The sequence below is a fragment of the Ursus arctos genome, unplaced genomic scaffold, assembly GCF_023065955.2.
Source record: "Ursus arctos isolate Adak ecotype North America unplaced genomic scaffold, UrsArc2.0 scaffold_19, whole genome shotgun sequence".
NCBI classification, from domain to species: domain Eukaryota; kingdom Metazoa; phylum Chordata; class Mammalia; order Carnivora; family Ursidae; genus Ursus; species Ursus arctos.
In genome coordinates, this window is record NW_026622863.1 from 13952663 (window position 1) to 13967776 (window position 15114).

A 15114-nucleotide genomic window follows, 5' to 3' on the forward strand; every position below is an offset into this window, starting at 1 on the left:
TATTTCTTTTCACATTCTTTTATTTTCATTATTTTGTTTTGTTTTTACTTTGAAATTTTTTTTAAATTTTTATTTGTATGGGAGGAAATGTCTTCTCTAGTGCTTGGGCCAGAGAATGATAGGCTTATATAGGCATCTGTGATTTGGTTAAAGTTGACCTTAAATGATTAAAAATTCACCCAAAATGAGCAAGGAAATGAAGCCTTTGGGAGTTGCTTTTATTCAGATATAGTATTCCATATGGCAGGGTCATGGTTCATTTTTTACATTTTCATTTGTGAAAGCAGTCCTCGGCCTTGGGCGAGTTAGGATCTGTGTGTGAACTAGCAAATGCTCCACAACCCCCTCTTCTCTCAGGTGTGCCTTGGGGTCCGCGTGGTCTGAGACCAGCCTCCAAATCATCTGCTTTGATTCCAGGATTAATTAATTTGCTGTTCTATTGAAATCCCGCTGGAGAGGAAAACAGACCTAGAAAACATAGTTTTTTTAAAGAGGAACATTATAGGTATCTCAGCTGGAGTGTGAGGAGGGGCAGACCTCAGTGCTTCTCCCTCTGTAGCTGCCCCACTGAGGCACCTGCGTGGGTCTGTGCACTGCCCTCTTTCAGAAGACTTCTAATAGAGCTTGCTTTTCCCTTCTCTGGGGGTTGGTTTCTCTACTTGGACAACCCATCCTTCCCGCTTTCCCAGTTAGGAGGCCCACTGACCAGGCAAGCTCATGGGTCACATTCCAAGTGCTGATGTGCAGAATCCAGACACCACTGGGCATCAGCACTGAGGGTGCCTGGTTCCTGAGCAGAGGTTGTCCCCCGTCATTGGCTTTGTTTCTCTTGCCCTCAGTCCTGAAGCCCCATACTGAACTAGAGAGAAGATAAGGATGATTGTTTGTTCCTGAATGGGCCCAGCGAGCTGCAGGGAATCGGGCAGCGGTCAGCCATGCTGGTTTTACCGACTGTTCCTAAGGCCGGCTCTCCCAGGAGGGTGTTAAGATCCCAGAGTCTCCGAAGGTGCTTTTCCTCCTAGAGAGAAGTTTCTCTCTTATCAGAGGGCATGGATACCCTCACTGTCCTATAGATGTTAAAATAATTGTTAATTTTCCTTTTGGGAAAGTGTTAATCTTTCCCAAAATAATAATGGGACCATCTGCTATTCATCAGTTGGAATCCGTGATCCGTCAAGGACGTGGCCTGAGGGTCGGCAGGGGCTGCCTCTGCCTTCCTCCTGTCCCACCTGTTCCCCCTGGAGCATTCGCCTGCAGTGGGGCTTCACTAAGAAAGTCTCAGAAGATGGACCCTGCAGGGGACTTGATTTAGCAAGTTGTACCCTGTTTGTATGTGCCGATTGATCTTTTAAACAAGTCCCACAATTCGCTTCGACAGTGCTTTACAGAAAGAGTACTGAGTGGGCTTTGCGTGGAGTGCGACTTCGTGTTCTGCTTTTAAATACTAGATCTTCCTCACAGATAGACCTGTAACAGTGCCACCAACGTGAGGAGGCTCAAGTTGTTGAAATACGTGTTTGCTCACCACTTGTTCGTCATGCCCACCATGAGAATTCGTTGTGGATTTGCCTTTCCTTGCATCATGCCGTTCTGCTACAGAGCTCCAAATAGGAGAACTGCCCGTGAGCCCTGCATAGGGGTTTGGGTCGCCCACCCTTTGACCTGTGGATGAAACAAAAAAAAAATTAGAAAAACAACCAGACCTTGAACTGCCCTGATGGGGGAGCTTTGTAGAGTTGAAAGGAAAGCTGTCCCTGGTTGGCACTGAGGACTTGCCCAGAGAGAGCCATCAGTAGGAGAAATAAGATAACTGGGTTCATACCAGAAGGGCAAGACTCCCAGAGCAAATCCCAGGGCTTGTCCAATGGGCCGGTTCTGTGGTGGCACATGGCCTGTTTGGTGTAGAGACGCAGGAGCCCGAGGCTGAGTTTGCAAGGCCACAACATAATAGGTTCCCGTGTATCCATGGTTACAGCTTGTGCCCAGAAATTGTGATCCTGTGACGGGTCATTAGGTCAAAGGCATCTTTCCGCTCACCCATTCAGGGAAATCTTTTCCCTTGACTGTGGTCCATGATCTTACAACCACTTACACAGAGACACAGAGAAAGTGGCACTGGGAGTCTCATCTTCCAGAGATGAGATTCCAGTCTTTTTAACAAAATCAAGGACATTTGGACACTGACAGGGTTAGTGCCTGCCTCAGAGTGGCTCATAATCAACCACCGAGATACTCAAAGGGAAGTACTGACTCGATCAGGGTCCTTTTCAGAGGCTTTGAGATTGGATTTCAAGGATTCTGTTCCTTTTATTTATCTATTTATTTTTAAGTGAAACAGCTCTGGCTGCCTGACTTCAAAGGGAAAACGAGAGGAGCTGGTGAGCTGTCTCAGATGGGGTCCTTTGGTTTTATCACTTCTGAGCTGGATGGGCTCATCCAAGAGCAGGAAGTGTCCGTTCACACTGGGGCCTGAATGTAGGCCCCGCCCCCGCCCCTCTGGAACTGAGGAGTCTCATTAGAGACTTCATGGCAGTACAGCTATTGTTACTCTTTTGATGCAACGTTTAAATAGGGTTTTGGTTACTTTACGTGCAGTATTGTAGGCTTTACCCCCACAGTATCCAGTATTGGCCTATTTACCCTCCCCTCCCCCAAACTGAGGGCTATTCACTCTGGATTATGCCCACTTCTTGCTCTGTTTGAGTTAAACTCCTGGCCAAACCCTTAATACTGAATCTAGGAATTACGTGCGGATGTGCCAACATCCTACTACCATAGACTGGATCTCCACAGTTCTTGTTTCTCCATTAGGCATCAGAACTTTTGTCTAGCTCGTTAGGTAGTTCGCATCACTGCCAAATTTCCTCACACCGCTCAGGAAGTGACTCCAGCATGCCAGATGCCTGCATAAAACCCCAGGCTGGTGGGTTGCCCCAGGCCTGCCGAAGTGCTGGCAGGCTCCACACTGACTGGACTCTCGTTCAGCAGTAGTCCATCACAGAGACTGGGCCCCGTGTCCAGCAAACTGGGAGAAAATGTGCATGTTACGGTATCATTCAGAGTGCTCACTGTATATCCATAAAATAAGGCTCTTGCACCTGCATTTTTGGAAATGTCAGGAAGAAGACAGCAACTCATTAAGTAGGAATTGTGTAGCCTTCAAGAAAAATGAGGCTTTTGGGGGGTCCTGAATGTCCCCCTTTTCTTCATTCTAGGCTGAATTCAGAAGTCACCTGTGTCCAGCCCATCTTCTGACCTTTTCATAGTAAACTAGTATCCCTCACAGGGCAGGGAGAGAAGGGAAAGACATCTGTCTTCCTGCCACTTGTTTCTAACTGGAAAGGTTGGTGGAAAGAAACTTAAAACCACTAACTAAAATGTTCTGAAAATGAAGCTGAAATGATTTGCACTTCTCGCCTTGTTAGATGGCTGATGTGGCTGGCTAGAGTCCAGGGCCTGGCTGAACAAAGCCCAGGAGTCTGTGTGCCAGCCCAGGCTCAGCTCAGCAGCTACAGAGCCCCGGCATGCACTGGGTCCTGCTAGGTCACTGGGGATAGCCAGGGTAATCACGGTGCCCTCCCAGAATTGTTCACAAGTCTAAGAAAGTGGGCTCCCCCACCCCATTTCCTCTTTTTGTCACGATCACCTAAGTGGAAGTACTGGTGGTTTGAAGTTGCTAACCCAGGAAGGTAGAAACATTTTTTGTCCTAACTTCGATTTTTGAAATCACTTCTGGGTGCCTTCTGGATATATAGCCCACAGTGGATTGCTTAGCAAATGTTGGAACAAGCAGATTTTTTGGTTTGGCTTCCTATGCCACCCCCCTCCCCACATCCTCAGTAGTAGTTCCACGTGCCTGCATTCGGACTCCCCGTTTCAGGCTAGGGGTCTTTAATAGACATTCAAACGGAAAGAAGGTGGAGAGGAGTGTATTGGGGTCAGATGACACAGCCAATCCTTCAAAGAAGGAAAGGTGCAGAACTGCACAGTGTGCAGGGAGATGTTGAGAAGAAGGGGTAGAAATTTGATTTACTATTAACAATAAAGGCCAGATCTTAAGGAAAAAGAGGGTAGGGAAGGCTGGCCAAAACCCAGCATTGCATTGGCGTACTCTCCTCCTTGTCGCCTTTACCCTTGGGATTTTCGAGGACCTGTTTTTGGGGGATGGGAGGGTAAGAGAGTGCCTCAGACAGTGGCTTCTATTTGAGTAGGAAGCAGGGAGCCAGTGATCCCAGAAAGGACTGCTAGCAGAGAAACAGACATATCATGGCCCCTTCAGTGGCCCCAGCCGACCTGGCCTAGACAGGCTGTCAAGGAGGCATCCAAAGCTGCAGGGCCTACAGCTAATGAAGGTCCCTTCATCTGGGCCAGATTTAGCAAGTAAAAATACAGGACATCCAGTTAAATTTAAATTTCCCATAAACAATAAGTTTTTAGTTGTATGTCCCAATTTTACTTGGCTGCCCTATCCAGGCTAGCCTCTGCTGGCTTTTGCTGCCTAGAGGCGTCCAGGTTTGGCCGAGGCTCCAGGAGCTCTCCAGCTAAATTGGATTACACTGATTTGTTGCACTGTTTGTGCTTCTGTGGGCAGCGGAAATGACAGTGAGATATGAAGTCACTTCAGAGAAGGCAGTAACTGGAATTCAGTTTCGAAGAGCCAGGCAGGCTGGCTGCGTGGGATGACTGTGGGCCCCTGTTGACCCCAGCTGCTATCATCTACTGGGTATTTTTCCATCAGGAATTTCAAATGTGTGTTTTATAAATAGAGAAGAAGGAGGCAAAGTGCGGCCTTTTCTCACTTGGTTAGTAACTTTTATTAGAAATGCAGTGGGGAGAATTCTTTGCTTTATTCAATTATTTCCTTTTGTCTTTGCTTTTCTGACATTGTCACTGTGTGGTGTTTGTGGGGAGAAGGGACAGGTGGGAGAGAGTCGGTGTGTGTGTTCTGCATGTTTCTCTGTGTAAAGTAACTTCTGCATTTACTCTGTTTAGGATGGTTCTTTCACCACCACCCCTGTCTATAGCCAGTAAATTCTGGAATGTTCTCCCAAAATGCCATGTGCTCCCTTTGTTCAGTCCTTCAGTGGAGCAGAAACCTCTCTTGGGCCTTCTTTCCTGGGAATGTTCTTAGCTGAGGCACAGTCTGGGGCTCCTCACAGGGCAGCAGAAGTGCCTCTTTCCAGCCTTTGGGGGTGACTGAGCCAGGCCCCTTCTCCACTCCTTGCAAGGAAGGCTACAGCCTACCGGGTCCCTGGGTCTGTGAAGTCCCAACGGGTCTGTGTAAGTACAGGACTCCCATCCCAACTCCGAAGTCTTGCTCTCCCCTACTGGCCTCTGAGTTCAGTCCCTGGTCAGGGGTCTGAGGAAGGTCAGAGTCTGGCTGGAGGTGGGGTGGGGTGATGATAAGAGTCTTTGGTGATCAACCCAGCATGTGGCATGTGTTCTGGCACTGGGAAGACCGTTTATTTGGGACTGTCAGTGGAAATCATTTGAAATGGGGGTTGAGAGCCAGTTATTGGCCTTAGGGAAGTGTAGGCAGGATTGGGGGCTAAATTTTGGTCAGATGGTGGGAAAGACTTGGGCCTGGTCACAGGACAGGTGTTTCCTGCTCTCTTGGACAGCATCTGCCTGCATTTCCTACCGGGAGGGGCGTCTTCAGGATCTGGGTTTAGGATTAGGTTTGGGGATATGCAAATGACTGAGGTAGGAGGTGTTCATCTCCACCAGGGGGGACCTTGTCCTGGTGAGAGGCTCTGAAGTGATTCCGCTCCAGCTGCATGGTGGCCTGAGTGTTCTGTCCCTGAAGGGGCTTCCGGGACAGTTTCAGCCCACTCCCTTTGTATGGGGTCCCTCAGCTTGTTCTGGCCCCTGGAGCTCATGGGAAGCCATTTCCTGTTGAATCACCTGAGAATTTGGGCCTCATACAAGTGCCCTACACCCCCTTGTTGGGTTTAATCGTCTCTCCTAGGACCCTGCAGTGCCTCCCAGAGCAGGCGCCAAGTGAGCCTGTGGTTGGCGAGGGAAACTGTCGAGATGGGTGGAGGCCGATGGAGAGAGGGCCCCTGGGGCAGAGTGTGGCCCTGTTGTTGGGGTCTCAGAGTTAGAGGCTCTACAGTGGAACCTTCTGTTAAAACCTGGTAAGATGCCACACAGGTGGCAAGGAAAGAGGATAGGGCCATCGGTCACCCCAAATGAGGACCCATCGTGGGTCTGTGGGTGAGCCTTCGTGCTGATCAGCCTGACAGATAAACTGGCTTGCATTTTCAGGAAAATTAAACCAAACCACAGAGGGCACTTCGCTTCCTCAAATACAGATGTTTGGGGTGTGGCCCTCTGGTGGCCAGCAGCTATCATTAGCACAAACTGCCCAAGAAGGATTTCCAGACTTCCCAGACAACGCCATCCGGAAAGGAAAGAACTCAGCACCAGGGCGGGCACAGAGAGGGCAGGGCAAAGAAGACAGGAAAGCAGCCCCAAGAGCAAAGGCTTTCAGCACACAGAGTCCTGAATGGAATGAGCCCGCAACAGCTCCACCAGGCCTCAGGCCCCAGCATTTCCAAGAGCCAACCACAAACTTTGGAGCTGGGCTGGAAGTTGGGTTGAAGCCCCGTCTTCACCTCTGGGTGATGGAACGACCCAGGGCAAGTCATTTGAGCGCTCTAAACCAGTTTGCTCAAGTAGAAGGCAGGGGTAGAGTTTACAGAAGTCACCCACCTACTGCCTGTCACAGTGCGGGCCCTCCAGAAAAGTTAATGTTGGCCACTCTGCTCCCTGCCTCCTTTAGAGGGTCTTTGGGGCTCTAGGTATGTCCTCTGCCATTTGGCTTCTGTCCTTCACAACAAGTTCTTCACATGGGTGTGCGGTAGATCAATTACCCCCACCCCAGGGATGGCTTTTTTTTTTTTTTCCAAAAAACAATATTAGGTCAAAATTGGTAAGCTAAAACTTTGCTATTAGGCGACAGATGTTGACATGTCAAGTTCAGCTTGTGATTCCTGTTGATTTATTGACTGCTAATGGAGAATGTGGGTGCATCTACCCTGTGCCCTGGGCACACAGTGGTGAAATGAACCGAGGTCCCTGCCCTCAAGGAGGTTAGATTTTACTGGAGTGAGACCCACAGCAAATGTCCTTTTCCTGTAGCTTCCTTCAGCCATTCAGCATCCACAAGAGGCCTCGGGGCTAAGAGCTGTGGAGCGATTTTTGAGACTGAGGCATAGTTCCCGCTTAAGGTCACAATGTGGTTGGGGAAAGAGATAAGCAGGTGCGTGTGCGTGCACCCACAGACCCTCCATAATACAATAGGAAGCCTTAAGAAGTGCCGCAAGAAAAAGCCAGCTAAAGAAGATCCCAGACAGGATTTCCTGTGGCTCGGGGATGCGGGAGCTGTCTGCAAGTGACCGGGATTCAAACCTGCAGACGTGGGGGGGGTGTGGTGTGGGTGTGGCTGTCATGCTAGCCCAGGACACAGTGAACCCCAGCTCCCCTCTTAGCCCGGCACCCACCAGCCGTGACATGCAGCTGTTAATCTCTCCTACGACCTTGAAGCAGGAGCAACAGCAGGACTCAGGTGAGTTGAGGGGCCCTGGAGCCAGGTGGAGAGCTGCCAAGGGCCCTAGGCCTCCTCTTCAGCCCTTTCTGGCCAAGCACCTGGTTCAAGAGGTAAGCGTATGGGACTGGGGGGAAACGGGGAGGTGTGGTCCCTAGGGTAGAGAGATTGGGGGTGGTCTGATTTGGGGGCACACACAAATCAATCATTTAAAAGGCTGTTTGCTGGCCTTGGGCAATGAATTCAGCCAGAAGACTGGTGGCCTGCTTATGTAATCACATGTCTACCCAGGAGAAAAAGCTCTTTAAAAACCTTTTACAACACGGAAGATAGTTTTTAAGAAACTCTGAATCAGCATTCCCTTTATGAAGAAGAGCCACGCTTTGTGCTGCACACGGCCTCAGTCAACACATCTTTCCTCTAGTCTCAGCCCTGGCTCCGAGTTAGAATTACCCGGAGAGCTCTTAAAACTACTGCTATCTGAGGCCCTGCGCCCTGAGCTGCTGCCTTAGTTGGCCTGGGGAGGGGCCTACGCAGTGACTGAAGTATTTTTTTAAAGATCCCCAGATTATTTTCCCTGGGTCAAGAACCCTTATTCTGGTTGAAAGCAGAGAGTTAAGAAGTCGGCCTCTAGGCCTAAGTGTGGAAGCCCCTCCCCCGCTTCTCAACACAGGTTTTCAATAAATCCTAGAATGTCTGAGATGCACTAAATAGGAAGATAAGAATGCTGACTGGTTAGGAAAACTATGCATTGCACCCAAACCCTTGGGTCAGCTTGCCCATTGTGTACCCACCAAGGTCCAGGGCAGCCGTCCAGCGCAGTCTTTCGTGCTAGGTGATTAACCAGTAAAAAAATAGAGGTTGAAAAGCAGCACTGTGGGGGGGGAAGGGTGCACATTTTGCAGGAAATCACAAGTGAATGACCATCTGACAGCTCTGATTGAATCCCCGGGAGTGTCCAACTGCCCTCACCCTTCCTGCGTCCACCATGGGCAGGCACATGCCTTGACGGGGGCTTGCCCTGAGCCTCTCTAGTGCACATGCTCAGTGGTGCTGCTAACAACTCCCTAGGGGTAAGGACCCAACTTCCGTTCCACACGCGCCCCTCAAACTTCCTGCTGTGGGGCTCTACACCCTGCGGGACCCTCACCCAGCCAGAGTGACCCAATCTGGAGGGGAGATTCCCCTTGGATCCAACCCCTCTCCCCACGCTGGCACAAATGCAGCCTCAGTGGCAAGTGTCACCCTGCACCTGACCCCTGGGGTGCAGGGTAACCATGGCAGAAGATCCTTTGGGAGTCTGCCTTGGGATATGAAGGTGGTCAGCAGCTTATTTCAAGTGTCTGGTGAAGAGGCAATGATGGAGGGGGGAGCCTGGCCCACTCTGAGCTTCCAGGATCCTCTGAATGTGTCCTGCCTTTAGACGCAGCTTCTATCAAAGCCTGAGCTCTGATTACTGCAAAAGACCAAAGCCAACTCTCTTGGGGTTTCTGCTTTCTAATTCTGAGCAACTCTTCCTATCACTTCCCCGTGCCTCAACTTTTTTTATTGTTTAATAAACTTTAGCAACTGCCTTCACCAGAAACACTGCCATAAGCAGTCAAAAGTGGGTTGGTTTTCTCCCACTTTTTTTTCCTGGTAGCTGAAGAGCTGGGATAAGATTGTATACTTATCATTTACACTGCAGAGCTCCATTAATATCCTCTAAAATACTTCTTTCATTCCCTCTCCTGATCATCGAAAAACCCACTGACTGAGAGGAATTATCCATCCACGATGAAACTAAGGCATACAGGGACAGGCCTAAGGTCATAAGGTATGTGGTGCAGAGCCAGGGCCAGGCCTCTTTTGGCTCACATCCTCCCCCCTACTTCCGTGTGTCTAGGGCTGGGCCTGGCTTGGGGGGGCAGGATGGAGGAGCTGAGTTTTTAAAGACAGCTCTGTGATTCTAGGGCCCTTGATCCCAGCTGTGGGAGCTCCTGGGTGCATGAAAGAGCCCATTAAAGAGTATTCTGCTTAGAAAGACACCATAGAATCCAGAATCAAGCAAAAGAACTGTTTCTTGTATTGCTTCCAAGAAAGGCAAAATGGTTACAGTAAACTTGGGAAAGCTAAAGATGTATTTAAAAATGGAAGGTTAGTCTCTGGATCTCAGGGGTTGGAGCACCAGTCTTATAAAAGTAAGAGGCTGCGGGGTAGGAGAGACAATGGGTTTGGCTTCTTGGTCTCTTGGAGCGCATGTTGGCAGAGCCATCAGGGCAGAAGGACATGTGGTCATATTACTACGGGACTGATTTTTTGTTAGAATTATGGCTTCAGTTTGTGTTGATGTGACTGGACTGAGCTTGGGCCACCCCTGCACTGGCGATCTGCTCAGCTAAGCCCGGATGGAGGGGTAAATTGTTGGTGGAGATTCCTTTTCTTTATGAGAAAGGGAAGAGGGTGAAAAATGAGATCTCGGTCTTTCATTGGGTAGTGACTACTGATCATAATCCTGCTTTTCGCCTTGCCTCCCAGGAAGCTCCAAGTGGACATATGACACTCTCCCTCCTTAAATGATTGCTTATTTCTTTTGACCTTTGTTCTAACTATGCTATTTCGTACACCCCACTCCATTGCCCCAGCCAGAGGCAATCGTCCCTGAATCCAGGGATTTATGCCTTCATGCCTTGGGTTATGGTTACTGTTGGCTTTGCCTCTTCTGATGCACTCTATGCCTCTTGAGGACTGTGATCACGCCTTGTCCTTCTGTGTATCCTCCACACTAGTCAGACTGTGTCTAATGCAGTATTAATTTCTGCAATTACTTGTAGAACAAATGTTGGCTCGATCGGTTAAAAAAAAAAAACAACAAAAAACAAGTCTGACCCTGAAGGAAAAGAACAAGGAGTCCCTCCTTTAACAATGGAAATATATCAAGCATGGTTCCCTTTTTTGCTTTAGCTGCCAGCAGCTTCAAGGTACTTGAGTGTCCAACTGCTAGAACGTTGTCTGGTAGAAGGACCAGGACCGCCACAGGCACACTTAACGTGGTCCGTCGGCGTGGGAGAAATCTCTGTTTCTTGGGCCTGCCCGCTGGAGGGGTGGCGGTCCCGCCTCTGGCTCCCCGGGGCCTTCCCGGCGGGGGGGTTGTGTGTGTGCGGGGGCTGGCACCCCCGCAGGTGTTCTGCCCCCGCCCCACCCCTGGCACTGGACAGGGTATGTGCGCGCTCCCCACTTCCCCGCCACCATCCAGTCTGTAAGCCCGCCGCGGGCAGGGACCCTGCCTCCCCTGTCCGCAGCTCTAGGCCCTGGGCGGGCGGCCGGCCATCGGGGAGGAGGTCTGCGCAGGCCGTCACTGTCTCGGAGCCACGGAGTCACACTCAGAGGAGGACGCGACACTTGTGGTATGCTGCTGCAGCTGGTGTTGTGAATCAGGCCGACGAGCAGCGCATCCTCTAACCCGGCTATTTCACCACACCAGGGTTGCACCATACTCATCCTCTCCAGCCGAGCCTCGTGGGACCGGGCGGCCGCACACGTGGGGTGATCTGTGTGTGAAAGTGTTCGCTTTGGTTCCCTGGGTCTGTCAGTCTGCCCCTTGGGATCACCTGGGGAGCCTTCCAAAAACACTGGGGCCGGCCCCTCACCCCTCCTCGGCCCTGGGCCCCTAGGATCTCCAGGGAGGGGCTGCAGAGTCAGCATCCGCTAGGGGTTCCCTCCCATGTGACGCCCAAGCCCGAGTGCAGTCAGGGCTGAGCCTGGGGCTCCAAGCCGGGCTGTTGCCCTAGTCCTTCCTGGCCCTCCCTGGCCCTGTTCTCTCTGCCCGGTGTGGCTCACACAACTGCTGCTCCCCAGCAGCTTTCCAGAAATTAATGGCATCCAGTGCTCCAGGACAAAGGCCAGGCTCCTCACCCTGGCCTTGCCACGTTTCCATGCTCAGAAATGGTGCTGCCATTTCCCCCACACGGTCCTTCTTCTGTCCAACACTTGCCCTTTTGTGAATCCATGGCTCTGTCAGCTCTGCCTTCACAATACACCTCAACTCCTAACACCCCTCACCCCCCCACCACCCACAGCCACTCCCCTGGCCTGGCCACCACCACGGGGCACCTGCAGCGCCCCCTGACTAGCCTCGCCTTGCCTTGCATCCCTCAGTCCAGCCTTCGTACAATAGCCAACATAATCTTTGACAAATAGAAATCTGACCATCACACAGCAGAGTAACAAACTTCTGACCCTAGTTTCCCAGGCTCCGTGTTCCCCCTTTCATGTTTCAAACCCCATCTCCTTGGTCCCTCTATTCCACCATACCGGCCTCCTTGCTGTCTTAAATCTCCAACTGCTCTCTGATCCCAGAGCCTTTGCATATGCTCTCCCCTCTGTCTGGAAGCTCCGAACTCATACGTGCTCGTGTATGGGTGGTTCCTTCTCATTGTTGGAGCTCAACTCAAATTCCTCATTCTCAGGGAGGCCTAAATGACCCTCCTAACTTTTTTTTTTTTTAAAAGCTTTGTTTTCTTAATAGCACTTGTCACTAAATGTATTACAATGATTGTTTGTTTATTTACTGTCTGTCTCCCCACTAGAATGTGAGCTCCAGGAGGGCAGGGTCTTTGTCTCGTTCTCCATGGTGCCTCCCTTGTCTAGCACAGGGCATGGTATGCAGTAGGTACTCAATAAATGTGTGTGAATGAAGAAATACCTCATATTCCCCCCTTTCTTCCCTTCTCCCCTGATTCTCATGGCATTGTGTGCTCCAGACCCGGCCACGTCTTCCCTTGCACTGGCCCCATTCCCCAGAATCCCCTCCCTTTCCCGGGCAGCCTCCCCCTCTCCTAGCCAGTTGCCGTGATCACCTTGCTGGCCTGTCTGCCAGGCGAGACTGAGTTCCAGGGCTGGTACACAGGAGGAGCTTAATCAATGCTTAAGTGGCTCTGTGGCCATGAAGACAGGAGGCTCGAGCTCCAAGGGTTGAAGCAGACCCCCCCCCACCGCCCTGTCCTGATCATTTCAGCCTGTGTGTGGGGTTTTCACTTCTAGGGAGTTTCCTGACCACTGAGTCCTTAGTTCCTTTTCCTGCCTCTGTTCTCCTTCCCCCTGAGAAGCGGGAGACTCAAGGAGCCCTAAGGCTCTCCGCCACGGGCTGACACTGGCAAGGTGAGTCCTACCCAACACCGGTGCTGCTACCAATTCCGTTCTGCTGCTGAGGCTCATCCCAGGCAGGTGACTTGTTCAAAGTCACACGGAAACTGAAGCCTGAGATACGAGCTGGAGACTCAGTCTCAGGGTTTTGTTCGGGGTCCATCGGATTCTGAGTCCTGGCTCCCAGACCCACAGGGCTCAGGGGCCTTGTGGAAGCCGAAGTCCTATAAGATGGGTATTGTGTCCAAGCCAGCACTGTGTGCCCCACCTGGAAGAGTGTCTCAGATTGGATGACATGCCCTCCACGTGTAAGAATCCTCTTTCCTGGGGCTCTGTGCTTTGGGGCAAGGTGTTCTGAGTCTCTTCTGCTCCTTACGTTGCTAAGCCCTTCAAGGAGTCCTGTTTAACTCCCACCTCACCCCAGAGAGATGAAGAGGGGCAGGAAAGTTTTCTTGAAGCAGCAAAGGTTCTTCCCCTGGGGCTGGAATGGAGCTTGGAGCTGACCCGGGCCTGGGTTTCAAGGAGGGAGGAAGAAGTGACTTGCCCAAGGTCACCCGGCCAATTTGGGGCCTCTCTCTCTGTGGCCCCAGTGCTGCTGGAAACCAGCCCTGACCCCTTCTGGCCCCTTCCTCTCCTGAGACGTTGATGGGGAAATTTCCACAGTTGCTCCAGGGACAGGGTGTAGGATTGGTAGAGGGGAGTGTTGAGCAGCTGTGACTTTTGCCGGTCAAGTAGCAGTTTAAAGGTGAGAGAATGATAAGATCTCCCCAGAGGCACCATGCGAGGGAATAAGTAACTGCCGGCCTCTCCCTGACCAGACCGGAGTTGGGGCTGCAGGGAAGGTGGAACACTGACCCAGAGTCCTCACCTCCTAGCCTTCGGCCCCACTGGCAGCCGGTGTGGGGGTGTAGACACACTTCTCCAGAAGCCTCTCGGGGGTGGGGGGGAGGCTAGAGATCCTGGCAAGGGGGTAGGCAAGACTGGGGGTCACTAAGAGGAGCCCCGAGAAGAGTCTTTTAAAAAATTAACACATATGAAGAATATATAAACTTTGCAAAAAGCTACACAGTGATCGTAATAACCTTTTGGGTTTGCCATTGAGGGCCTGTCATCCCTGGCTCACCTCCAGGTCTGGCTGAGCGGGGAGAAGGCCCAGGAGCTGCCCCTTGCAGCCCAGACTTGGGGTAATACGCTCAGCCAAGGGTTTCTATGGCAGCTGCTCTTTGCCCTCTTTGCTTCTGGCTCCCCTTCGTTATTCATTCAACAAATGTTTATTGAGTACCTACTCTGTGCTGTTCCAGTTGCTTGCGGTTATCAGTGAGCAAGACAGGCCCCGATCCTGTGCCTGTGGGCTTGCCTTCTAGCAAGTTGGGCAAAATCTATGTCCCCCTTCCCAGAAAAATGCACTTAGGTATAAAACTTGTCCACAATTGTGTGGGGCTCCTGGACCCCAGTTTAAGCACCCTTATCTTGGAGGGTGACTCTCTAACACTGTTTGCTACTGCGACACAGTCCAAGCATTTCCACCTGCCCCCTTCTGCCTGGCGCTACAGCTGGGCACACCTGTCCTGGGCCCCTCTGGACCGGAGCGAGAGGGGATAGGAAGGCCCCTCTGTAAGTTCTCAGTCAACTAGGGCTGACGTGCTGTTGGAGGTCATGGAGTCTGGAGAATTCCAGGCATCTCAGAGAGCCCAAGTCCGAGAGGAAGGGCAGGGAGGGAGAGAAAAATGGGTCCCTCCATGTCCCTCCTGAGGATGGCTGGCACCTGAGCATAAGGCAAGCTCAGAAGCCTGGAGCTGGCATTGGCCTCCGTCCAAGCAAGTCATCCTCTAAGACTCCTGGTCAGGGTCTGTCCCATCTTTGCTATCCCCACCCTGACCCTCCTCCAGGGGTGTCAATCCCACTGCTGCCCTCACTGCACAGCTGGGCTGGTCTGTTTCCATGTCCCTTTCCCCGACTCACTCAGCAGCACCATGAGCACAAGCTCGGCTTCCCTCCGGTGGCACATCAGGCATCCGCCCCAGTAACTCATCTCTCCTGACCCCTTTCTGGTTTCAACTTGAATTTCAACCCCCACCCCTGCAATGGCTCGGGTGCCTCTGGTGACCAGAGGGCTGCCCCTATCCCTTCTGTCCGCCCCCCCCCCCCCATGCTTTCAAGGCATGACCTCAGGGCTGCGGGCATAACTGAAGCCTGATCTGGCTCAGCACCAGAATGGGCCCTTTGCCCCCTGCCTGCTGTGGGAGCCGGGGGCTCTCTGTCTGGGCTGGCCTGGGCGAGGCACCGTCTTCTTGGGCTCTATAACCCGTGTCCTGGAGGCAGGGCCTGGGAGCCTCTGCAGTGAGTGTGCAGGCTGGGTAACCAGTTACCCTGAGGGCCACTGACCAGCCACAGGCCCCAGGGACTCGTCAGTCCACGGGTGGTGACAGATCACACCTGAC

At 51.7% G+C, this 15114-nt stretch overlaps 1 protein-coding gene across 1 annotated transcript in view; it reads left to right on the plus strand.

The window, feature by feature from the left end:
- The first annotated feature begins 7377 nt into the window (after positions 1-7377).
- The window catches only part of SLC12A3 (solute carrier family 12 member 3), a 43809-nt gene continuing 36072 nt past the window's right edge, over positions 7378-15114 (plus strand). Inside the window, exon 1 of the mRNA XM_057314170.1 lies at positions 7378-7662. Coding sequence (XP_057170153.1) covers positions 7378-7662 — 285 coding nt within the window. The remainder of the gene's footprint in view (positions 7663-15114) is intronic.